Genomic DNA, 26236 nt, shown 5'->3' with positions numbered 1-26236 from the left:
AGAGGGAGCAGGCAGGAGGGAGGGTTCATTACCGGGCAGACCACCCACTGCTGAGTACGAAGGACAAAAGATGGATCCATCTCACAAGATCATCTTTGAGAGGCCAACAGCAACTGCATCTCAGGACATTTCTTAAGAGGCAATAAAGGGAGACGCTTTGATCCATGGATATGTGTTCGTTAGCCAAAGGTCTGCCCCATAGATTTTTAACTTGCCAGAAATTTCAGATTGCACATATGTGAGTACTGAGCAAATCCCGTGGCATCTTAGACCTTGTTATATGAGGATATGAGCATATCCCATGTGGGCTTGTTCCCATGTAAAGCTGATCAGACTTCTTGCAGAAGTGGGTGCTGAGGCAGCAGCTGGGGTGTTAAAGCCAAAAGCTCCAGAGACAGGGTGAAGCCAAGAAGATCTGATATGATGCCCGGTTGGATAATAATGTTGTAATGTGGTTCTGCAAGTCTTAGAACATACAAACTGGTAGTAAGGGGGCTAATTCTTGCTATGTTGTTGGTTTTATTCAAACAATTTTTATTTTCATTGTTTACTTTTTATAGCCACGATCCCCAGCAGGGCATTTCTCTAAAAGAACTGCATGGATAAAGGAGAAATAAACTGAACTATGAATGTGTGTCTGATACAACAGATACAATTTTCCATATAATTCCATTGTGCATTAACAGGACATTGAATGCAAAGCAGTGGTGAATAGACTTTTCCAGAAAATAATTAGGGAGCTATATTTATCTCTGAATCTTTCAGGTACTGCGGTCACATTTTCTGTTCCAAAAATAAAATAGCTGATTTTTAGAAAAGGCAGTGATATTTAAAATTAATGCACAGAAACATGCCAACGTGAGATTTAGGATCTAGATTTAGATATTTACTAATATAAAGTCTCAACGATGTTAAAGAAAAGCTTAAGTTTCATAGAAAAAAATGAGTCAATAAAGTAGTTACCTATTATTAACCATTAAGTCTTGGAACAATTTGAAGAGGTCTACAGAACACAAAAACGAGTTTGATGTGTAGGTTTTGTTAGTTGGCTACAAGTAGGCCTGTGTAACCATCTTTTTCAATATTAGAAATCCGAGGTACAGAGAAACGTTATTGGGGATCATTCACGAAAATATAAAACCTGTGGCTGTGGGTGAGTGGCCCTTAGGTGTGGTGGTCCAGAGGGCGGGGTGCACCCGCTGTGCACTGGTACACCAGGGTCCTTGCGCCAGTGGCCTTCTAATGACAGCCGAAGGAGGCCTGTCACAGGGAAGCAAGGATCCTTGTCTTATATTAGGGATCACGGATAGCTCTGGGCGGCACCAAAAGAGGCAGATATTTTACCATCCCTGGAACGACAATCCAGTCTCCAAGTCTGGCTGGGATTCTAGTTTGCTGACAACAAAACACATATTCAGGCCTCTCTTAGCCATCCATGACATATGTGTGTATGTGAGCGGAAAGCGCTCAGTGCTCCTAAGAAATGTTCAGGAGTGAGGGTAAGAGGTGCAGGTTAAGGAGCAGCTTTTAAAAAAATGGTCCAATTTTATAAACGAAGAATCGGGCCGCCACGCCAGGGGCTGGAAGACGGGCCAGGCGGGAAAGCCTGAGGGGGGGGTAGGGGCGGGGATCCCCGCGTCGCCGTTTGGATGCTCGGAGACGGTGGGGGAGAGCGGATCCCAGCAGGTTAGGCCGGAGGAACAGCGCCATGTGCTCCGGGCTCCTGGCGCTCCTGCTGCCCATCTGGCTCTCCGGGACCCTGGGGACCCGAGGCTCTGAGCCCCGCAGGTGAGGCGGGGGCGTCTGCGGGCACCGTCGGGAGGCGGCGGCCCGCAGTCCGGCGGGCAGAGGCGCGGCCCCGGGGGCTCCGGGCTGCGCCGCGGCGGGCGGTGGGCGTCGTGCGGGGCCCACTTCGGGGGCCGGGGTAGGCGGGCAGCGTTTCCGCCGCCGCTTCTACCCGCGTCGGGGCTGCGGACAGTCCCCGCCCTCGCCGGCCGCCGAGAGCCCCGAGGAGCCGGCTCCGTGGCCGACCCCAGCCCCGCCCGACTCCGCGCAGCCGCGGCTCCGCTCGCAGCGTCCGGCCCGGGCCGCCCCCGCACTCCGCGGTCCCGGAGCTCCGAGTCCCGTGCGGCGGCCGCCGAGGCGGGAGGGAGCGCCCAGGGCCCCGGCCTCGGGCCGCGGCGAGCCAGGGGAGGGCAGGTGCGCGGCGCGGCGGCTCCGCCTCCGGCTCCCCGGCGTCCTCCCCGCCCGCGCCCGCCGCTCCTCCCTCCCTCCCGGCGCCGCTCCTCCCCCTCCGCCCTCCCCTCCGCCCTCCTCCGCTCCGGGCCAGCGCGGCGGCGGCGGCGGCAGCAGCAGGAGCAGCCCCGGCTGCGGGTCGCGACGGCGGCGGGGCGCCCCCTCCCCCGTGCCGGGGCGCGGCGGAGGGATGTGGGGCCTTGCGGGAGGGAGGCTTTTCGGCATCTTCTCGGCCCCGGTGCTGGTGGCCGTGGTGTGCTGCGCCCAGAGGTAGGGTCCGCGGTGGGCCGGCGGGCGGCGGGGTGCGCGGGGCGCGGGCGGCCGAGCCGCCCCTGACCCCGCGCTCGGTGCTCCCGCCCCTCCCCCAGTGTGAACGACCCCGGGAACATGTCCTTTGTGAAGGAGACGGTGGACAAGCTGCTGAAAGGCTACGACATTCGCCTGAGACCCGACTTCGGGGGTAAGTGGGCTGCGCGCGGCCGCTGCGGGAAGCGCGACCCACGGCGGCGGCGGCCTGGGCGGAGGGAGGCGGGGGCCGCAGCCGCGGAGCCGCGGCGGGTGGGGGTGGGGGCCCTTCGCCCCTCCCGGGAGAGCCCCCCGTCCCCAGAGCCGCCCGCGCCCCGCGTGGGAGCTGGGCTGATCGCCGTGTCCTGCGCTTCCCGCAGGTCCCCCGGTCTGCGTGGGGATGAACATCGACATCGCCAGCATCGACATGGTTTCCGAAGTCAACATGGTGAGTGCCCGCCCTCGCAGGGCGGTCCCCGAGCCCCCGGCCCGCGGTCTGGGATCCCAGGCGTCCCCAGGGCTGGGCCGGGGCCGAGTTTCCCCGGCCCGCAGAGGGAGCCGCGCTCCCGGGCGCCGGCCGCTCGCTGCACCCGCCCGGGGCGCTCGGGGGCCTGGCCGGCTTCGGAGCCGCGAGGGCGCAGCCTTCCTGCCGAGGGTCCTGGCCGGCCTGGGGCTCCCGTCCGCCGCTGCCGCTCCTCCCGCGCTGCTGCCGGGTCCCGAGGCTTCCCGGGCGCTGTCTCGCCGCCTTAGCAACAGGCGCCGTGGACCCGGGAGAGGCGAGATGTGGGGGTGGCTCCTGTGTTCTGGGTAAGAGAGTTCAGGTGTCCTTTGTTGTCGTTTGGAAAGAGATGCTGGCTGCGGGAACGGGGAACGAGGACGGTGGTCTGTGCGTTCCGGGGGTGGCCCCTGCGGTTCTTCCGAGGCTGCCTCCGGGACTGGCTGACCCGGGCCCGGCCCCGCCAGTCTCTGTCCGAGGTGCTGACGGAGAGCGGGAGGCCGCCTGGGCTCGCGGAGGAGCCGCTCTGCCGGGAGAGTGGGAGGCTGGCGAGCCAGGGTCCCTTAGGTCTTCTGGGAATGCAGACTGGATTCGCTCTTCTGACCTGTGGGAAGCGGGGGTCAGTACCCCGAGGTGCGACGCGGGCTTTTGCCAGGAGCGCTTTAGGACGCCAGGGAATCAGGAGAAGGATGACTCTTTCGTTTGTTAATTCAGCTGAAACGCCGTGGGATTTGAAAACTAGTTTAGTTTTCTGCTGAGGGACACTCTAGAAGGAGCATTTACAAATAATATATGTATATATGTTTTGGAAGGAATCGTTTGCAACTTTTCTTTCGGACATACAACATTGAGAATACAGTGAGACATGGTTTTAGATCCACTCGGTAGGCTGCTTAACTCTGGGGTGCGTCGGAATCACGTGGGCAAACTTGCTTTAAATGCATGCTTGCTAGTTCCTCACGCCAAGGGAGTCTGATCAAGGTAGGCTGGAGTCTTGGGGTCTCTGCATTTAAAACTACTTCTTCAAATATTTTGAAGCGAGTATTTTGTGGACAATATTTTGAGAAATATTTCAGTAAGTCACAGATACATGAACATACACAAAGTAAAACTATTTTTAAAAATAGATGTTAGTGAGGTACTTTTAAAATACCTACCTCTAAGGATCTTGTAGGAAGAAACTTAACCACGCCAAGGTGTTGTCATTAATTTTTCACTCTTAATCTAAAGCTTTTAAATTTACAATATGTATTTTAAAATGTACCTTTTTTCAAAGTATATCACTTAGGACATTGGTAAGTCAAATATTTTGTCAGTAATTAGCAAGAAACACAGAAGGAATGTGAGTCATAAATTACCTTACAATAAAAATTAACATTATGTGTATTTTACTTTTTATGTAATACTATAAAAATCATTTTACTAAATATGTTTGTTTTGTGCTTTTAAGGAAACAAGTTAATACATTTAAGACCCACACTCTGTGATCTGTGATTTTCTCAACTGGGGACTTCACATTCTCTAGAGAAGACAATTTAGTACAGAAGTTAATTGATTATTTAGTGGATTATTATGTCAAAAGCCATTATATCGGAGGATGGCAGGTGGAAGAGAAAATGTATTGATTTGGCCCTTCAAGAGCTCTACACGATAGTAAAATAATTCGGGGAGTGAGGAGAGTGTGCTGTTGCATACCATCACATATTTGTTTGAGTTATTTTTTAAACTTAGTTTTCCAGTTGTTCTGGCATCATGCTGTTAGTTGATACCTTTAAAAACTTCATCAATGTTTGCCCAATTCGTAGTCTGTGACTTGAAGTGTCTCAATTTTCTCCAAACCCAGTAACAGAAAGACAAATGGAAGATACAGGCCATTGTACTGAACAATCTTTAAGTGTATATTCCATAGCCAATAGGTATGTATAGCATGCCAAAATATACTGGTATGCATTTTTTTTTTGCATTCTTAGGACAGTAATTTTTCTGGCTCTGTAAACACACACTTATTATAAACAAATATTGAGGATCAGTAGAATTGGAGACTGAAGGGTATTGGGTTGGTATGAATGTCAGCCATTGAAAATATCTTCCTCCCACAAGCAGATTGGTCACATCATGTTCTAGAAAAATCTAATTTTCCTTAAAATATTTGTGCATGATAATTATGGTATTTCACCTGTTCCTAAAGAAACCTCAAATAGAGCAATGGTTAAATATCATTTAGGGACTCACGTTTTAGAGGGAAAGAACAGAAAATATGTGAGCATAGGATTAGAGCTGCCACTCAGTTATGTTGTTTGAAATCAGTAAAATGTATTTATGAGCTTTATTAATCACCTTACTGGTCACACAAAACTAAGTGTGGTAAGTTATGAAACTAAGTAAGAAATGGTCTCACTTTGAGCATGTTGTAACTCTTAGAGCAGATATGACAAATGGTTGCTCACAGGTAGGATGTGGCAAGTCCCATTAGAGGAACAAGTGACAGAGGCACACAGAAGAGAGAGGGAGGGAGGAGGAGGGACGAGAGAAGCTGGCTGGGAGAAGGGAGGTATTTGATGTGGAAACTTTCATGAAATAAATTATATTTAAATTGTTTGAGGGATATGAATAGAATTCTGACTGGTTTACTTGAAGGAGGATATTCTGGGTTAGGAAAGAAAATGGCAGAGTTACGAATGGAGGGATGAACAGGATCAGAGATTTAGAAGGGGAGATTAGAGAGACAAAGTTGGAAAAGCAAGACAAACCCCTGTGCACCTAGGCTGTTCTGCAAGAGGCCAAGGACTTCACATGATCATTTCAGGAAATAAGGAGCCTATAAATGGTAAAGGTTTTAAAGCAGGTAATTGACATGATTTGAGATGTGGCATAAGATGATTATTTTGGCCAAAATGTTAATTTAGTAGAGGATTAGGGATGGTGAGGTAGAATGAATGAGGGATAAATGATCTTGGAAGATTCTTTCTTGAAAATTTCCCCTCAGGTTTTGATAGATACATTTTTGAAAACGTGTATTTAGTGAAGTAAATACAAATTCACCAAAGTTCAAAACAAAGACTTTGAAAAACACGTGTATCTGAAAATGGGGAGAGATGCGTATGCATTTGTTCATGAGTTTTTTAGGGTCATTGCAGAGAACAGTAACAGATACTACACAAGAATGATGCTGTTGTTGCTTTTTGCTTTAAACAATTGTAGATTCCAGTCCTTATCTACTGGTAGCGTGTGTCGATGATGCCTCCAAAAAATGTCTCCGACCTCAAATAAACACATGCATAGATTAGTTATGCATGTCAATGCGTATCTCATCATTCATTTTGGTGTTTTGTGGAAACAATCTAGGAAAGGATTTGAATGTTTTAATATTTAGCATTGGTTTTGCCATAACTTGCTTCATGGATAGTGGAGTTCTACTTTTCCATTTTTTCCTAAATCTTTTAATATTTCTTTTCATACACTCTTTTTTTTTTTTAATTAGCTGACCTGATACTCATCAAATAACATTTTGTTTTGTGTAACTTGCCTCTTGTTTCTCTTAGCCCCTGTTTAAAATTTTAGATAATCTATAAAAATTATGCATGGCTAATTATTGAGATTTAGTTTGTATATTTCTTTAAGTGAGATTGCGTATGTCCAAGAACACTGTCTGCTGAAAATTACTGTGTGTGTTATTGTTTTGGTGCTTACCAGTGGTTCTAGTGAACAATAAATGTGTTGAGTAGATACATGAAGAGATCAACAAATGGGAAAAATTATTGCAAGTATAGGAAACATAAAATATTGAAAAATAAAACAATTAGGGATTTTAAATTTAAAAACAGTGTTTTAAAATAAGAGTTTTAAAAACTTATTAAAATGAGCCATTGTTTTGATCTATTAATTTGGAGAAGTCACATGTACTTACTTTTTACTTCGTTAGCTATGTGGTATTAGGGACATAAAACTAGATTCAGACTCTAGTGGTAGTGATGATAATTCCTGTAATTTAACTTCCACTTTGTTATCACTTCATCCTTAACTAATCCATTAAAATTAACTCAATCTTAATCAAAGTGTAACTACAGGACATTTTTTCTCATTTCGTGCATATAAATAATAAATTATTGTTTTTTTTTAAATTAGAGTTCCTCTTGGGTAACATATAATGTGTATTTTTAGTTATGAGACATACGCATTCATTATGCTAGCTGTTTTGTGTTCATTTCTCACTTGTTGCATTTTCTTCTCATAAAATCCATTTTTTAATGTCTAGGTGTGAAATAAGTGTGCATATGAACATAATTTTAGCACATTTCAAGAAGCAGCTTTGGAGCTATATCACTACTAAACGGATGCAGTCTGACCCGTGTACAAAAATCACACACACATGTACACATTTGCACTATTATTTTATGTTTTTCTTTCTTCTTTTTAAAAGAGAGGCAAAGAGGAGAGGCAGATTCAGGCTAGAGTGAGCTAGGATTAGAGGTTTGGAAAATGCAGCTTTTAGACATCTTTTGTCCAAATTTATGTTAATCAGGCTCCTTCCCCCCATTTCAAGGTCTAGAAGCTGCTTTGCCATCAAAGAGTGCTGAATGAGAACACAGCATGTCCAATCCCCGGCCAGGTTCTCAGGCAGGAGAAGCTGAATCCCAGGGGTCCATGTAGTGTATTTAACAAGAGCCTTATAGCATTGGGAGCTACAGGTTCTGTTTCCAAGTCCATGGGACCATCTAGCCTCAGGCAAGTCACTTAATCCTCAGGAATTCAGTCAGAGGTTTCCAGATGCCCATTATGTGGGGACACAGTTGATACCAAAGTGATATCATAAGGGGCTGAGCTCTAGAGAGAAAAGCTCAGTGAGGACACCCACACTATCACATGTTAGCAGGCTGTCCTTTACTCTTTGCTTCTGGAGAGGCCTGGGCCATTTTCAGAGTTTGCATATGAATTGCTATTAGCAGTTTAAAGGTAGGAAATGCGCTAATGCTCTTATTACAAAGCACGCTGGGGGATGACTCAGCAGAAAGGAAGACTGTTTCCCTGACCCAGTTGGGGTTGGAAAACTGCTTATGTGGAAGGCACTTCAGGGGTAAGGTCCAGGGTGTGTCTGTGCGTGGCTCTAGGTTACTCCGTTTGGGAGGTGAGGGTGTTTATTGAGCACATTACTTTTCGCTGACAGTACGTTTCATGCATAAGTTATGATCACACATCAGTGCTGGGGCACTGATAAGAAAGCATGTAATGAACTTCAGAGATGGATGACAATAATACCTTACATAATATGCTCTTTAGTAAGAGAGGCTTGTGTTTAATATTAAAACGTATAGTATAGAGAGCAAAAAGAGAATGCTTTTTGCCTTTCCCCTCAGGGAGGTTGTAAAGCTTCTGTTACATCTCTTTAAATAAATGGATCTTACATGCATCGTCCTGGTACGGATGACCTCTTGCTTGAGCCTGTGCTGGGCTCTAGGATCTTATGGCATGTTGTCTTTAGTTTGAAGTGATGGGGAAAATCTGCTTATTTACGTGTAGTTAAAGAATTACGTCTGGTAGGTAATTGAGTTGTAGTTGACACATTACAACTGGTGTCTGTCTTTGACTCCAACATTTGGTTTTTCCAAAGATAAAATATTCTGCTTGTATTTCCTTGGATAATGGTAAATAAAATGAGTTCAAAAACATAGCTGTTGCTTCTTGGGCTACTTGCCAAATGAGGGTATCTTGTAGATTTGGTCTCGTTTAAATGAAGAATGGAATAGATGTTAATGAGGAGGGCAGTGTTCTTTTAACGAAATGCATGCAGGAACAAAAGAAATGGAGAAGTGTTAATAGGAGGTGTAGAGTTCTCCTAGAATGTCACATCTCTTGGAAAGAAGGACTCATGCTTGGGACTGCAGGCTTCTTGATTTTTGCAAGGAAAACCATCTGAATTCATCAACTGACTTTTCACAATCTAATATGGGTGACAGCTGTTCTTTTCCTTCTATGGGTAGCTGAACCTTTCCTTCTCATAGGGGTCTGTGTCTTATGCATGCTAATGATTGCATTTTGGTGACTACCAAACATTTGGAATAAATGAATGAAGCCTATCAAACATTTGAAATCTTTTGTCATTCATGTTGAGGTGTGACGTAGGGAGTTGGTAACAGTTTTACACCATTCTGCAGTTTATAAAATGCTCCAGGTATTATGTCACATTTGATTATCAAATTTGATCCATCAGCGGGTGAGGTAGGTAATAGAGGTGTTAACCTCATCTCTGTTTTTTAGATGAGGAAATAGGCTCAGAAATAGCACCGACTTTCTCACTCTTACTGCACGGCAAAGCTGGGACCTGGTTCTGGTCCTTTGGTCTTTCTTCCTCCTCATGCTACAGGACAACAAAAGATGTTCCATTAGGGGCTCATGGGACTTTATCTTCTTCCGTGACCTTCACTGCTGTCTAAATTAGACATTTCCCATTCTGCATTTCTGTGAAAACTTATTCTTTCCTGCAACGCTTATTATATGTTAAATATTCTTTTGGTGTGTTTGTTTGTTTAGTCTTTCTCCTCCATCTCTCTCCATTAGACCGTACACCCCGTGAGGCAGGGCTGTTTCTATGAGCCGTTCTTTGCATAGGATCCAATATCTGATAGGTACCCTTTCAATATTTGTGGAAAGGAATATATGAATGAAGAATAAACAAATGAATAAATACATAAGTGCATGAAGAAACTGATACGTAAATTTCCAATGAAATACTTCTGTGTCTCGGAATTTGGGCTCAGGACAGGAAGAATCTTGCAGGCTAAATGTGATGTATACAGTGTTTACCTTAGAGAACATAATTCAACCATAATTTGTGTCATTGCACCCAATTATAATACCACTAACCAAAGATCACAAAGTCTGTAAAGTATTCTGTGGTTGGTACCCCTTTCATTGGGGGAACTTTTATGCTGATTTCAGAGCAGAAAGAAGAGTAAAGGATTGCAATGTTCTCTCAAAATTTAGCCTATGTAAGCACTGGTGAGGATATTCTAAGCACCCATCACAGGTGCCTTTGTGCACTGAAAGTTTTGTGTCTCCTTATAAAGTATATGAGGGTGGAGCTTTCGTATATTATAGGGAAGTTTTGACGTTCTTTTTGTACAGGGATTCTTTGGGCTTTGTCTTCCCTTCCCCCTGACCACTCAGCAGTGCAGTGGAGCAGAAGTGGTTTTCATTTGTTTGCAAGTTTCTGGTGCAACTTACTTCTGGGCCATTCATGCCAGCCATTAAGAGGATTGTCTAGCTGCAGAATTTGGAAGAAGAGAACTAAGATAGATCTCATCTCTTGGCGATGTGCTCAGTGCCATTCAGTCAAGACAGAGAGTGAGTCTCTTAATCTCTGTAGTTTGAGATGTAGATTGCCCCTCATTCCTTTGTAGTCAAGAGACCACATCCGGAATCAGAAGCCATGTGTAAAACGTTAACTAATGTATCTCTTTTTGCATTTTTCCACTGAACTTAAACATCACACAGAAGCATTTACTACAGATATCAAAAACTTTGGCATGTGTGGTACTAACATTTCACATAAATAAGATTAAGATCTGAGAACATCACAGTTCTTTAAGTGTCCTAATTTGTTTTTAAAAGAGGATATGAATTTTATTGATTACATCATCATCATGTTTTACCCCAGTTCTACAATAAAAGAATCCCTTTTATGTAACTGCTGAATCCACATGCCATGATTCATGACACTATATATATATATACATACATATACATACACACTTTTTTTTTTTTTTTTGAGACCAAGTCTCTCACTGTCGCCCAGGCTGGAGTGCAATGGTGCGATCTCAGCTCACTGCATCCTCTGCCTCCTGGTTCAAGCGATTCTCCTGCCTCAGCCTCCCAAGTAGCTGGGATTACAGGCAACTGCCACCATGCCCGGCTAATTTTTTGTGTTTTTAGTAGAGATGGGGTTTCACTGTGTTGGCCAGGCTGGTCTTGAACTCCTGACCTCATGATCTGCCTGCCTCGGCCTCCCAAAGTGCTGGGATTACAGGCATGAGCCCGGTGTGTGTGTATATATATATATAAAGACTGAGTTTCCCTCTTGTCACCCAGGCTGGCATACAGTGGTGTCATCTCAGCTCACTGCAACCACCGCCTGCTGGGTTCAAGCGATTCTTCTGCCTCAGCCTCTCGAATAGCTGGGATTACAGGCACATGCCACCATGCCTGGCTAATGTTTTAATTTTTATTTTTAGTAGAGATGGGGTTTCACCATGTTGGCCAGGCTGGTCTTGAACTCCTGACCTCAGGTGATCCACCCGCCTCAGCCTCCCAAAGTGCTGGGATGACAGATGTGAGCCACTGTGCCTGGTCCATTTATTTTATGTTATTTTGTATTAACTTTAAAGATTACAAAATCTGCTAGTCTAAAATGATATAACCCTGACTGTGTTTGCTATATATGTGTAAGATATTTGTCAGTTAACTCAACATCACATCACTGTTCTTCTAAATTTTATTGTTTTGAATAAGACTTCATAATAATTTTAATGAGTAGAAGGAACAAATTTTCTGGGTCATCCATTATTCCATGGTGTGTGTGTGCGCGTTATCTGTGCAGACCCAGAATGGTTGTGAAAGAACAAAGCCAATTTGGATAATTTATTGTAATATTATTAATTTTTGTCAATTATGCTGACTGTAATGCTCTGTGCGAGAGATAAGTCCATATATCAGGTCAAAAATATAGTAGAATGGCCACAGAGCACAGTTCTTGCCATGTAGGATATGCTTGGTAAATATTTGTACAGTGAATTCTTGGAGTCAGTGGCCCTTGCAGTAAAGGTGTATCTTTGAACTGTTTTATTGCAGAGATTCTCTTTTTTGGGTGCTTAGCCCATAAAATTAACTGTAACTTTAAACATGAAGATCCCTGTGAACTTGTCCCAGAAAAAATATCCGAGTTATGGAAAACAGTGCCACCCCTATGGCCCAGACCAGTGGTTCCAAAGCTGTGGGCCAAGAACCCTTGGGAGGCGCTGGAGTTACTGCCAGGTGCCCTCCAAGCATAATTTCTCACCATTGGTATACGCTGAAGGCGCAGAGTTCACAATTAGGGTGGGGCCTGCAAAATGTCTTGCCTTTTCAAGGCAGTATGCATGCTAGAAAGAGGGGCGGGGATACCTGTCTGAAGACCTGGATCGATTGTGCGATATTCTTTGTTGAGGCTGTTAAACATTCTGCAGTTAACTCATTGGTATGAGGGTATATTGGATTGTGCTGTTGAATGAGTTTTCGTTTCTTAATCTTTCTTTTGATGTGGCCCTGGGCACCAAAATTCCCTGTGAGATGTCATTCCTTGTGGCGTGGACTAAAACAACGGTTGCTTAGAGAACAACGCCTTCCTGTAGAATGTTAATGTGTGTCCTGTAATCAAAGTGTTTCTGCTCAAATAATATTGGAAATTATGGCAAACACATAAAATAGGTTTCTTTGCTGCAAGAATTGTCAGGTTCTTTAATACATTAATGATTTTGGAAATCTTCACGGGGGGTGAAGAATTCAACGTTTTCCAGATATATTTGACTGGAATTTTTTTTCTTTGTGAAGGGATGAGGGGCCCTATTAGCACTTCTTCACAAAGTTTTTGGTAGGACACAGTTTAAGAAATATGGGGCTAAAGGACTGAATCAGAATGGTCTTTTATATTGATGACGATAGCAGAGAAAGTTACTGTATTAACAAAGCCTCTTTTAGTGATGGGCCCACATTGTGGAAGACACAATTTTGACAAATAATCTACTGGTTTACAAAGAGATGAGTGATATTTTCCAGAAATGAAGATTAAAGCACTTGTTATAATTAATTGATTTAAAAAAATAAGATGTTTTGTTTTACAGTAACAGTCTCTGTGACATTGAGGGGAGGTTTGTGTGTATTAAGCCTTCTTATTTTCTTGTACCTACTGTAAGAATAAATGATAAAGAGGGCTGGGCGTGGGGTTTTGTGTTGGTAATCCCAACACTTTGGGAGGCCAAGGGGGGCGGATCACCTGAACTCAGAAGTTCAAGACCAGCCTGGCCAACATGGCAAAACCCCATTTCTACTAAAAATACAAAAATTAGCCGGGTGTGATTGCTCTCTCCTGTAATCCCAGCTGCTCAGGAGGCTGAGTCACAAGAATCTTGAACCCGGGAGGCAGAGGCTGCAGTGAGCTGAGATCGCGCCACTGCACTCCAGCCTGGGTGACAGAGAGAGAGACCCTCAAAATAAATAAATAAATAAATAAATAAGAGGGATAGAGGTGTGTGTTGAAGAGGAGAAAGTGCAAGAGGCATCAACAATAGTAGCTGAATTTGGAGAACAAAATATGGCTTCCTGAGGCTATTGGGCGTGGCTATAGTTGGTAGCCTTGGATACCTGGAGATTCCTCCTGGGGGCTGTAGCAGCAGAGGAAACGGGCAGTGCTCTGACGCTGCATCCCACTAGGGAGAGCCCCCTTCCATCTCCAAATATATTCTGGTACATACACAGATACTGTGACATGTAATTTATATTATATACAATGAGAATATATTGTATAATATATAATTTATATGTCAGTTATATTTCCCTATAAAATGAAATTCCGTTTGGATGAAAGATTCTAGTGATGAAAGTATTTGGCTTCTCTGGAGGAAGTCATCTCTAAAATTTCTCTTATGACTAATATTGAATCTTTTTTTTTTTTGAGATGGAGTCTTGCTTTGTCACCCAGGCTGGAGTGCAGTGGCATGGTCTTGGCTCACTGCAACCTCCGACTCCTGGGTTCAAGTGATTCTCTTGCCTCAGTCTCTCAAGTAGCTGGGTCTACAGGCATGTGCCACCACATCTGGCTACTTTTTTTGTATTTTTAGTAGAGACGGGGTTTCACTATGTTGACCAGGCTGGTCTCGAACTTCTGACCTGGTGATCCGCCCACCTTGGCCTTCCAAAGTGCTAGGATTATAGGTGTGAGCCACTGCACCTGGCCTGATTTTGTATGATTCTATGAAGAGTGTATACCTGTTCAGGAATAGTCACTAACAGTAGCTTGGGGGCAGATGCATTTTCTGGACTGTTCTGTAAAGCACAGTACTCTGGTAAGAGGACAATATTGATTAACCACCACTGCAGAGGCCTTTCTGGGACCTGACCTGTACTTGGCTCAGGGATTGTAAAAGACTGGTGATCATGGGTGAGTAAATGAAAGCAGATCCAGAAATTCAAAGAGATTCAAAAATGTTAATTGATTGTGGTGGGTTTTTGTTTGCTTGTGTGTGTGTGTGTGTGTGTGTGGGCATTTAGAATCAGAGAAAACCGGTTTTTAAAAGAAGCATTCTTGTTTTGGAAATGCAGTGCTTATGTATCTATATCTATATCTATATCAATCAATCAATCAATTATCCATTCCTCTTTTTCTCCTTATGCCTGGAGAACCACTTTTCAATCATAAAATAAAGATAGAGTTTGAAGCAATACTAAATATGCTAAATAAAACATGGTTCTCCAGGCTTAAGATTTTACTTTATTATCGTAAACTGTTTGGAATGTTAATTATCTAGGCAATTTCTTCCATACTTCAGGGTAATTTGCCTTTAGGGAACATAGGGGGTTTAGCTTTCAAGCTCGCCCTCTGCAGTGGAAAATCTGAGGTGTAAGAACGCTTAGATCCCAAGAAAGGGTTCATGTGAACTCTGGCAAGTCATTCAGACTCAGTTTGATCATCTTTCTAATGAGGGTACTGGAATGGATGCTCTCTGAGTTGCCTCACAGCTCTGACTTCCGTGTTTCTTAGAGTCCGTGAGCTGTTTGAAACATAAGGGGACCTTCTATTTGCTCTACACAGACCGCAGCTTGTCATTCGATACCGTATGTGGTTTAATTGGTTGTCCACGTGGTGGCCAGTGGCACTGAGCCCATCTCCTCTGGCAGCTCGCAACTGTGTTGTCAAAGCGTGGTGTGTGTAGAACCCGGGAACTCTTTTTCAGGTTCTGTTTGCTGTATGCTGACCCTCAGGTACTTTGTACATAAGCAGCTGGAATTTAATATCCGAATGCATGCTCAGTAATTTTCAGGTCTCAAACATAGCTGCATTCGTTTTTTTGGTCTGAATTTAGAATTATTAATTTGTGAATAAAACGTCCAGTGAGCTCTTAAAATGCTTCTCTTGTATCTAAAGCATAGTATTTCCCTTCATACTAAGAAGAACCATCTGGTAGAGAAATACCTTAGTTTTTGTTGTTGGTTTCCAAATTGTCCGTATTCAGGTTTTTAAGAACATTTTACATACATTTAATTCATGCACCATTTTTGAATCTTTTGTGGTGTTTTAGTAACAATCTTAACATTCTTTGAGTTCGTAATCCAGACTACAAGGAAGAGGACAAGGGTGTGGTATCGTCTGCAGTGCTGCACTCAGCCAGTGTGGGGCGTGGAGCCAGCATTTAATGCAGATAATTTTAAGCTTGGACCTCAATTATAGCATCTCTACAAAAAATAATGTTTCGGCTGGGCTCACAAAGTAATCCCAGCACTTTGGGAGGCTGAGGCGGGTGGATCACGAGGTCAGGAGTTTAAGACCAGCCTGGTCAACATGGTGAAACCTCGTCTCTACTAAAAATATAAAACTTAACTGGGCATGATGGCGCGTGCCTGTAATCCTAGCTACTCAGGAGGCTGAGGCAGGAGAATTGCTTGAACAGGCACCTGGGAGGCGGAGGTTGCAGTGAGCCGAGATTGCACCGCTGCACTCCAGCCTGGCCTGCAGAGTGAGACTCCATCTCAAAAAAAAAAAAAAATTTCTACTTTTTTTGATTCCTAGTCTTATTAATAAAAAAATTTTATATACATAAAGTCCAAGCAAGGAAACCGCTGCAGGTATAGAGATGAAGACTTCGGTCTGCCTATACCGGAGATATGCAAAGAGACCAGGAAAATTGCTTGATTTTATTCTGTCATAGGAAAAAAGGTGGATGTGCAGATTATTAAGTTTTAGGAAACTACCCAGTCAGGATTAGGATTATGTCGATCCAAATGTGGAGTGTCTCCCAAACTTGGAAGTAGCCTGCGACCCCCACAAAAAATTTCCAAGTGTTCAACTTAGGTTTCTCCGCTGTAGACGAAATCCTGTTGGTAATGGATTTAGTGTTTGTGTGGAGGAAATTACAATGTAAAGAGAGTAAATAAGTGATTGCCGCTAATTTACCACCTTGGCATAATTTGTCTACAGTGGTGGTGTCACATATGTTACTTAAGGTTTTTTTTTTTTCTTTTTTTCTTTTTCTCTTTTAAAAGTATGGCTGCTGCTTGCAAAGTTCAGATGCTTACAAGGGGAATGCACTTTGTTCCAAATGTAAGCTATTAGCACACCTGGGGTAGAATCAACGCTGAGAATTGGTGGGTGGGTACAGATCGTGGGCCTTGGTTGCTTTGTTGAGATTAAGAAGAAAAGGTCAATTAATGGGGCAGATTGTCCTGCACTGGTTCTCAGCTGCCTGCCTGAATGACATTTACCTCTCCTTAGGAGATAAGCAGTGATGGCTTTACCTGCTGCTTTCTCTCTCCAGGTTTGGATGCCTCATGAGTCTGTTTGACTCAGTATTTTTTCTCCTTTTATCACATCTCTGAGTTTCTAAAATAATTAAGGAAAATTCTCTTCTGCAACATCCTTCCGAGGAAAGCAGATGGAATTTGTTAAACAAAGGCTGACAGGAAAGCAAGCCTCTGTTAATTGACATCTAATTTCCTGATATGCCACCCTTTGCCCAAGACTCTATTTGATTATGCAATAGTGTGCAAACAGAAAAATCAGAACCTGCTCATGCTGCCGTGTTAATAGGAACTGTCAGTCAGCTGGAGGAGGGACTCAGCATCAGACTTACATATGATTAAACCACTTTCTGTGTATTACCACAAAAGCGTGAGTGTGTCTAGATTGCACCGCTATGGAGATTTTTTCCTGTATGGCTACTTGCATTCTAAAGGAAACTGAAAACAACAACCATCAGAACCAAACCCTGAAATGTAAGACAAAGCATGTCAGAATTCCGTTACACGGATAGTGGAGAACCCTGAAATGTAAGACAAAACATGTCAGAATTCCGTTACACGGATAGTGGAGAACCCTGAAATGTAAGACAAAACATGTTAGAATTCCATAACACTGATAGTGGAGCCTGTTGAGATGGTAGAGAAGAGGATTTGTAAGGGACTGGTTTTGTGAATATGTATGGCAGAACACTAGTTTTGATGCTTCACAGTGAAGCACTGTTAACTAATTTACACTTACTGTAACAGGTTAGTGCAAAGTGAGCTATAGAGAGAGAGATTTTTAAAATTCTAGGCTGATCAAAGCACTTTGCATTTTGTAGGTTAACAGTGGGAACTAGCTGGAAGGAGGCAAAACAGTGAACTTTGCCATTTTTAATTTTCCAAATACATAATATCACTGAATAATGACCTGTTGTGTTCTCTGCCATGACTTGACTTTTTAGTTCGATTGCTCCATGTTGATTAGTGTGTGCTTGTACTGTCTCCTTCCTTCTAAATACTTTAGCTTGAAGAGGCGGCTTAACTCGATCACAACCGCTCTTGTAACTAAATGAAATGTCCAGCGATGTAAATCCAAATGATGGTAGTTTGGGATTTTCCACTTTTTTAGTGCCCCCGTTCAAGCTTTGTAGGTTTGACTCGTGACACTTATAAGTCCTCAAGACCACATTAAAGTTATTGAAGAAACTTATGAAGAGAACGTTTGATTTGAGCCCAGGAGTGAGTGAGCAATTGAGCATGCCGGGCAGGGAATGTGTGAGGAATGAGTAATTACAGCTCCTAGGGACGCTGTTGGGCCGTGGTTGCAGGGCAGGAATGAAGAAAGGGATGAGTTTCTGGGCACTTGGCCTGGGGAGCTGACACTCAGTCCACAGCAGACTGGAAGGCATGGAGAGACCCAAGGGAACCATGGTGGGATACGAATAGCAAAACATGATAAAATTGGTGTAAGAAACAGGAGTTTTCTTTCTTTAAATACTTGGGACACTGGGATATCTTGCTATGTTTCATCAGAAGGTAGATATATACCAGTTGCTACTGTGCCCAAAATTAAATTCTATTTAGCTTAGCTCTTAGAATGTTTACCCCTGATACAAGTGAAACCGCTGGGGGTTTTGACTACCTGAAATGTTTCTACCATCATCCTCTGGTGGCAGCCACACTGGGTACAGCCTGCAAGGAACTGGTGCAGAAGAATCTCCGGGAGTTTCCAGAGCTGCGAACGTGTGGGATGCTTAGTTACCTGCTCTGTTCAGATGTGATGAAAGGGAGGAAAGCAGGCAGGAGGATGGTTAAGTGGAAAGAAGTGAGGCAGACATTCTCCTTTACCTAGCTGTGAACTCTATAAATGATCTGTACACCCATGGGTTTTTACACATAGCACATATGTGATTTTATACATAACACATATGTGAGATTACATTTTTATATTTTTTTAACGTCATGTCAGGTGCAGGAACTTTTTACCTGTGTGGAGTGTTCTGTACTTAGAAAAATATTTTTTGAGACGGGATCTCGCTCTGTCACCCAGGCTGGAGTGCCACCGCACGTGATCTTGGCTTACTGCAGCCTCTGCCTCCTGGGCTCAAGTGACCCTCCCTCCTCAAGCTCCTGAGTAGCTGGGACTACAGGTGCAGGTGTGCAGCACCACACCTGGCCAATTTTTCTTTCTTTTTTTTTTTTTTTAGTAGAGAAGGAGTTTCACCATGTTGCCTGGGGTGGTCTTGAACTCCTGGGCTCAGGTGATTTGCCCACCTCGGTTTCCCAAAGTGCTGGGATTACAGGTGTGAGCCACCATGCCCAGCCTGTTCTGTATATTTAAGTTGTGAAATAAAGACCCATGTGGAGTTGATAAGGCCATTATTTAGGAAATTTGATACTCATTACAGTTTTACTGCTTCTACAAAATAATACCTATTATTTTCCAAAATTAAACAAAAATCCTCATGAAGAAAACTATAGTATGTGAATACATTTGGATGTATTTCTTTTAGCTTTTCATGCACATTTAATATGTATGCGCTATTATTTACACCCTATACATACAAGTTACTATCATACTTTTATATGTAACTTTATATAGATACTCTTGTGCTATTAAATATGTTTTACATTTATTTTAAGGGCTGTATAGTATTCCCTTGACTGGCTGAATAATATATTTTACTTAGTAGTTTTCTATTGTTGCACATTTAAATTAACTTGCTCTGATTTGGTTGACTAAATAATGTTTTGATGAGTATCTTTGTGCCTAAGTTACTCTATGTGTTATGGATTATTTCTTTGAGATACATTTCATTAAATAAGATTACTGAGTCAAATGGTATGAATATTGTTTTAATGTTTTTTATCCATGTAACCAAGTAGCTTTCAAGAGAAGATCTTTCACTCTGGGCTTCTTTTGCAATGTCCAAGAATGTTCTATATCTATCCTTCTAGAATCAATTTCTATCAGTAAATGGGACAACCGCAGCCCACAGAACATTACAATGCAAAGTAAAATTGAGTTAAATCCCCAAATATTCTTAATATTGCCAATATTCCAACATGATCTCATATAATAGTAAAAAATAACACATAATTTGGCTTTACACTAAAATTGACTTTAATTTAATTGTATATTTGGTATTCTGATAGGTGAACAATAGAATATACATGTTTAAGTCATTGTTTTGTTTTAGTCATTAAGACTAATTCTAATTTCCACAGTAAATCTTACACAAGAAAATAAAAAGCTTCTCAGAAGTCAGGCCTAAGAAGTTGGGAAAAAAACTGTTAGGAGTGGCTGGGCGCGGTGGCTCAGGCCTGTAATCGCAGCACTTTGGGAGGCCGAGGTGGGTGGGTCACGAGGTCAGGAGATCGAGACCATTCTGGCTAACATGGTGAAACCCCGTCTCTACTAATAATACAAAAAAAATTAGCCGGGCGTGGTGGCGGGTGCCTGTAATCCCAGCTACTTGGGAGGCTGAGGCAGGAGAATCGCTTGAACCAGGGAGTTGGAGTTTGCAGTGAGCTGAGATGGCACCACTGCACTCCAGCCTGGCGACAGAGCGAGACGCCGTCTCAAAAAAAAAAAAACTGTTAGCGTCTCTAACGATTTTTATCTGGAGGTCCATATGGTCAGATTCCACCGAAGGATTTAGATCTCCATTTAATCCTGTGTTTAATCTCCACGACTGAGCCGAGCCTCCACCCCTCGGGTATTTGAGTGCCTGGCACAGTGGTGAAATAAAGCGTGGGGAAACTGAGGTCTCAGGCCTGGCACTGGGAGGAGCCCATCATCCGTGCACACACCTCTGGGGCAAGGAGTCCCCCCTGTGTTGTTGCCTTGGTCTTTGTCGGAGTGCGATGAGGGTGTGCCAAGCGAGGTCCGATTCGTTGGAGGTGTTGTTTAGTGAACCAGTCGTTTACTTTGCCTACATGAGTAACATTTTCGGGGACTGTTTTCCATGTAGTTGATGAGAAAAAAAGTCAGACATCGTTTAATATGATTCAAAGTTTGGTCTACTGATGCAGAGACAAAATGTTAAGTGGCTATTAACATGTAATTGGGAAGAGCATTTGGACTAATTTGGATTTTTCCACATTGATTGTGAAATGAATCAGTAACTGTTTTTCCTCCCTACCCTGATTCTTACTCCTTCCAGCATGCCCAGAAAAGCAGCATCTTGGTGAAATCTACTCAGAAGGGACTTCACGTTTCTCCAGGTTTCTCAACTGCTTCTGCTCTCTCTCTTTTCTTGTTTTCCATTGTCAGGCATTTGAGCAAAGGTGCTCTTCTGCTTTTGAGAGACCCTTGTTGCTGGTCGTCTTGTCTCCCTGTCTCCCATTCTTCCTCTTCCTTCTGCTCCGTCAGAAATTTTAGTTCGACTCATCCTTAATTGCCTGGTTCTGCCTCCCATCTTAGGCAGCAAAGAAATCTGTTTCAAGGCTCTCTAGCTCCTTTAAATCATGGGTTTATGTTGCTTTTTCCCAGCCTTCAAAAAGATGTTGGGGAAAACGTCCGAAGCAAGCCCACCCACGGGGATATGATTGTCTCTGATGACAAAATGTCTCCTAGTAAATACATTTGTTATTTTGTCTTCATCGTCTTCACCACCCAGAACATTCTCTGTCCTCAAGGCCTTCATCCTAACATCCCATCTTTGCTGATAGTTGTGGAAATCAAGTTTTGTTTCCGTCAGAAGAGCAACAGCATTGGTTTACCTGTAGCCTGCCCTGGCCCCAGACTAGTGTATTTCTCGAAGAGATGCTGCTCCCTGCGGAATTCACCTCTCCACCCACGCTCTGTGTTTGGCTTTTCCTGTACCGACATTCACTGTCTTCTTTCCAAAATAAGAGCTTCCTCTCCATTAGGTTCTTTCCTTTAATCTTCATATGGGAAATAGAAAGTATCTGTATTTAAAAGAGACCGGCCAATCCCTTTGCTTGACTGCACTGCCTCTAACTGTTGAGTTCTTTTTTACAACACCTCCCACCGTGTATTTCTGGACAGTTTCTGGGACCAGCGTCAACCTGTATCCTTGCCCATGCCCTGGTGATTGGCCAGGCCTCCTGAATTGTGCTTCACTTGTCACTCGGTCCCAAAGATCATCTTTATCTCTTTCTTCTTTCTCCAGTATGTAATTATGCACCCTGTCTTGCCCAGTACTTTTGGTGATATAGTGAAGACCGCTCATTTTTTCCCAGTGCCTTAGTGTGGAGCCCTCAATTGCAGCGGTCTCTGATCTGTGTTTCATCTGTAAATCTCCCGTGGTCTGATTCCTCTTACACAATATTATGAGTCGGTTCTTCCTGCGACTCCCAGCGTAGGCAGCCCTCACGGCTCTAGAGTGCCCGCTTGATGTGTGTAGTGAAGGGGTAACTGGAGCCAGTGACTGCAGTGACGGGACACTAAGAATAAGGACCAGCTCCACCATCTGGGGAGAGTGCCTGTGGACTGTGGCCGTGGACATCCGGGCAGCCCTCAGTGCCTGGGGCAGCTCAGAAGTTAGCAAAGAGTAGAGCAGGGAGTTCCGAGGCTGTCAAGAGGTATCAGAGCCTGCACCATTTGGTCAGTACAAGAAGCAAGATTTAGCTTTCTTTCTGAGAAAATGCTGGAACAATAGAAGAACAATAGACACTTCAGGCGCATGTACTGGTAGTGATGTTATTTTGATTGAGGAGGTGACCAGAGGCAGAAGAGGACCTAATCTTCAAGGAAAGCATTGCCCAGAGAAAGAGTGCAGCAGGGCAGACAGAGCCAGATGTTGTCCTGGCGTGCAGTGTCCCTCGGAAGGAGGATGCTCTGGAGAGCTACTGTACAGTGCGTTGACTGTAGTTAATAATAACGGACACGTGAAAATTGCCGAGGGGGGATTTTAAATATTCTCACCACAAAAAGTGCTAAGGATGTGAGATGATGGATATGTTCATTTGCTTGATTGAATCATTTCACAGCATGTGCACACATCAAGGCCTGATGTGGTACATCATAAGTATGTACATTTTTATTCATAAATTAAGAATACAAATGAAAAAACACTTATTAAAGAGAGGGGCCGGGCACGGTTTCTCACGCCTGTAATCCCAACACTTTGGGAGGCTGAGGTGAGCGGATCACGAGGTCAGGAGATCGAGACCATCCTGGCTAACACGGTGAAACCCCGTCTCTACTAAATATATAAAAAATTAACTGGGCGTGGTTGTGCGCACCTGTAGTCCCAGCTACTGGGGAGGCTGAGGCAGGAGAATCTCTTGAACCTAGGAGGCGGAGGTTGCAGTCAGCCGAGATTGCACCGTTGCACTCCAGCCTGGGTGACGGAGTGAGACTCCATCTCTAAATAAATAAATAAATAGATAGATAGAGCAAGTGGTCAATTCTGAAAGTTTGAGAGTCTGCAGGAAGTCTGTCCGTGTCTGCCAATTGCTAATCACCCTTCCCTTAGGTACTACAGTTGCAAGGAGAACCAGAAAGAAAAGACAGACAGAAGGTGTGCATGAGGAGGCTCTCAGTGCACTAGTTAGATAACACTAGGTTGTTGATGTTTTAAAAATGTTTTAAATCATGTTTTTTATATAGAACAATGTATTTTTTGAGAGAGGCAGACATGCCACCTCAGATAAATTTATATTTTTCATTTAGCAGCCTATGTTTCCTCCTTGCCAAGCACCCATTGAAAGCCATGTTACATAGTTTGTCTGAAAATCAGCAATGCATATAACGTTTCTAGTTTACTAGTGTGGTGCAAGAACATGGCTTTTATTTCTAAAAAATAAAAATCTGAAATTAACTAGGAAAGGAGCAGATCTGACAAAATGAAATCTAGAGAAATGAAGGCATGATTTAATACTTGGAGCAAAATTTATTTACTGGAATGCTGAATCAACAGTCGCATAAGGGACCCCCTTGCGAGGGGTCCCCCAACATAAAGGACCCCTCATTACCAAAAATAGTAATGAATTAGATATATTATTGATTTTTTAAAGGGTGCTTTGGAAATAATAGGCTATGATGAAAATCAGGAGTCTAACATCAAATTCTGAATCAGGAGGAGGCAGTGGAGGTGGTTACTTTCAGATCCTTTATCTCATGACCTTCTGTGTCTAGAGAGCCCTTTTTTAACGGAAGGAAATCTGATCACTGCTCTGTTATTACTGTTGGGCTGTTTTCCAGGAGCTGGAAATCGTAGCCTTTGGAACAATGTAGCTTTCCCTCTGCAATTGTTCTGGACACATTCCTGAGCATCTCTGGTTTGAATTTCCACAATGTAATTGTTGCCAGTTGATGTTTAAAAGGTTAGTATTTTAAATATTTGATTAACATGAATTGTAAAACGTGCTTTGTTAAAGAAAGGAGGGAATCCTGTAAATTCTAGATAGCCTTATCATCAGAAACCATCTTTTCCCCAAGTTGATTAAAATGGAAAATACGAAAGCTCAGATTCTGAAGAACTTTTGTAAAAACGCATCACATACGTTTCAACATTAGCAGTTCTTCAGTCTTTTGTTATCTGGAAAGATTATGAAAATCTAGAGATTTCACTATTCCTAAATGTGAATTGTATTTTATAATACATAATTTTAGAGGAAAAAAAGGGCCAAATACAGATTTGTTACTTGAGGGACTTAAGAATAAACACATCTCATAATGAAATCTGAAAATAAATAAGTTTGGCAAAATGTCTATAATTCATGATATTTCTGAGTTTCATTAAGTAATTAGCAAAAAAAAGTACTTGTTAAATGTAACAGCATTACTTTGACCTCTTCACTTTCTAGCCTGCATCACAGGTGTTTACAGGCTTTCATATCTCTGGCAGTTTTCTACCATTTATGAGTTCAGCATTTTATGAAATTCTGTTTTTTTTTAGTTTAATAATAAAACCATTTTACTCTAAAGCACCATCTTGCATTAACTTGTCTCTTCATAATCAGCTTAAATTTTATGTGAACACATTTTAGTTGATCCTAACTCACTTGTCTCTGTGTATTCTGCCTTGTTCTTATTATTTAACTGAGCACGCCTCGAAGATAGGCACCACGTCAGCTGGCCCGGTGCTTGACATGCAACAAAGAAATTTTTTAAAGCATAATTTATACTTTCCTAACAAAAAAATGGACATTTCCATTATATCATACAGTTTCTCATGAGTAGAGAATATCTTATCCTCTGAGCAGTTCATCTGGAAAGCAAGGAAAGGACAGTATCTTGGTAGTGAATGGGGTCTAAGCCCTCCTATTCCACTACTGCTAATTGAGGTCTTGGGTTGAATGGATAATTAACACCCACAGTTTATTGAAAACTCATTTTAGTAAGTAGTTTTAACTTCTTCCTTCACTGAACCTCTCCTAGAGTTGCTAATGAGTAGCAACATGGACTGATTTGAATTCCAACTCCTTTGATTTCCCAGCCTTCTTTCTGTTGGAGGTTCTTAGAAGCAGGGATACAATCAAAAGGCGTGAAGACACAGGGGAAGAAGAAACGGAAGACAGAATAGAAACAGTTCAAACATTTTTCTAAACAGATTTCCAATTCTGGCCAAGATGGAGCAGTGTCATTCCTCCCAGGTCCTTCCTCCTGGAACACAAAGCTCTGGCCATAACACAACAAATACACACAGGAAGAATCTGAAGGTTGAAAGAGAAAGGCCGCTTGCCTGAGAACCTCGGGACTCAAGGAATGATGCTGCGTTGAGCTCCTTAGGTTTTCTTTTTGCCTTTCACGTATCCCAGACACTGCTCTGGGAAGGCTGCAGCCTGACACTGCTGACAACACACACACACACACACACACACCAACAAAAAGCCCCCGCCAAAGGACCAGGAAAAAGATGGTCTACGAGCACAAAAAACTGTTTGATAATGCCTACCCTACTCCAGCCAAACACCAACTAAAAGCTGCATGCATTTCCTCCTCGTGGTTTCAGCAGTCAAGCTGGGAGCTAATCTTTCACCCACCACTGAGTGGAAACAGGAGGATGTGCTCCCAACGTACAGAAGAACCAAACAAACACCATCAGTCAACAGGATTTGATTGACATTTATAGAACATTTAAACAACAAAAGCAGAATAAACATTATTTTCATCTGCCCAGAGAGCATTTCCCAAGATAAACCATACCGAGTCTTAAACAAACCCTATTACATTTAAAATATTAGTATTATACAGTTTATGTTTTATAAGTATAGTGAAGTCAAACTAGAAATCAATGACAGAAAGAAAATACTAAATCACTAAACACTTGGAAGTTAAATAATAAACTTTTAAGTGTCTGTAAGTCGAAGAGAAAATCTCAAAGAAAATAAAATGATACATAGTACTGAATGAAAATGAAAATGCAGCATATCAACATTTGGAGTACACAGTTAAACCAGTACTGATGGGGAAATTGTAGCACTGAACACTTAGAAAGAAAGAAAGAAAGAAAAAAAAACTTCTCAAATTTAAGTCCTCAAAAACTTGTGAAGGAAGATCAAAACAAACCCAAACCAAGCAGATGATTTTGTCTTATTTTTGTTTGTTTATTTATTTATTTTGAGATGGAGTCTCACTCTATTGCCCAGGCTGGAGTACAGCGACGTTATCTCTGCTCATTCAGCCTCCACCACCTGGATTAAAGTGATTCTCCTGCCTCAGGCTCCCAAGTAACTGGGACTCCGGGTGCACACCACCACGTAGCTGGGACTCCGGGTGCA

The 26236-nt window shown here is 43.0% G+C and overlaps 1 protein-coding gene across 1 annotated transcript in view; it reads left to right on the top strand.

The window, feature by feature from the left end:
• Positions 1–2325: 2325 nt before the first annotated feature.
• Positions 2326–26236, top strand: part of GABRB3 (gamma-aminobutyric acid type A receptor subunit beta3) — a 226557-nt gene continuing 202646 nt past the window's right edge. The window contains exons 1-3 of the mRNA XM_023190442.1: positions 2326–2505; positions 2604–2695; positions 2901–2968. Coding sequence (XP_023046210.1) covers positions 2426–2505; positions 2604–2695; positions 2901–2968 — 240 coding nt within the window. The 5' untranslated portion in view covers positions 2326–2425. The remainder of the gene's footprint in view (positions 2506–2603; positions 2696–2900; positions 2969–26236) is intronic.

This window comes from Piliocolobus tephrosceles, chromosome 6 (genome assembly GCF_002776525.5).
Source record: "Piliocolobus tephrosceles isolate RC106 chromosome 6, ASM277652v3, whole genome shotgun sequence".
Lineage (NCBI taxonomy): Eukaryota > Metazoa > Chordata > Mammalia > Primates > Cercopithecidae > Piliocolobus > Piliocolobus tephrosceles.
Note: the sequence above shows the minus strand (reverse complement) of the source record. Positions and strands in the feature narration are given on the sequence as shown.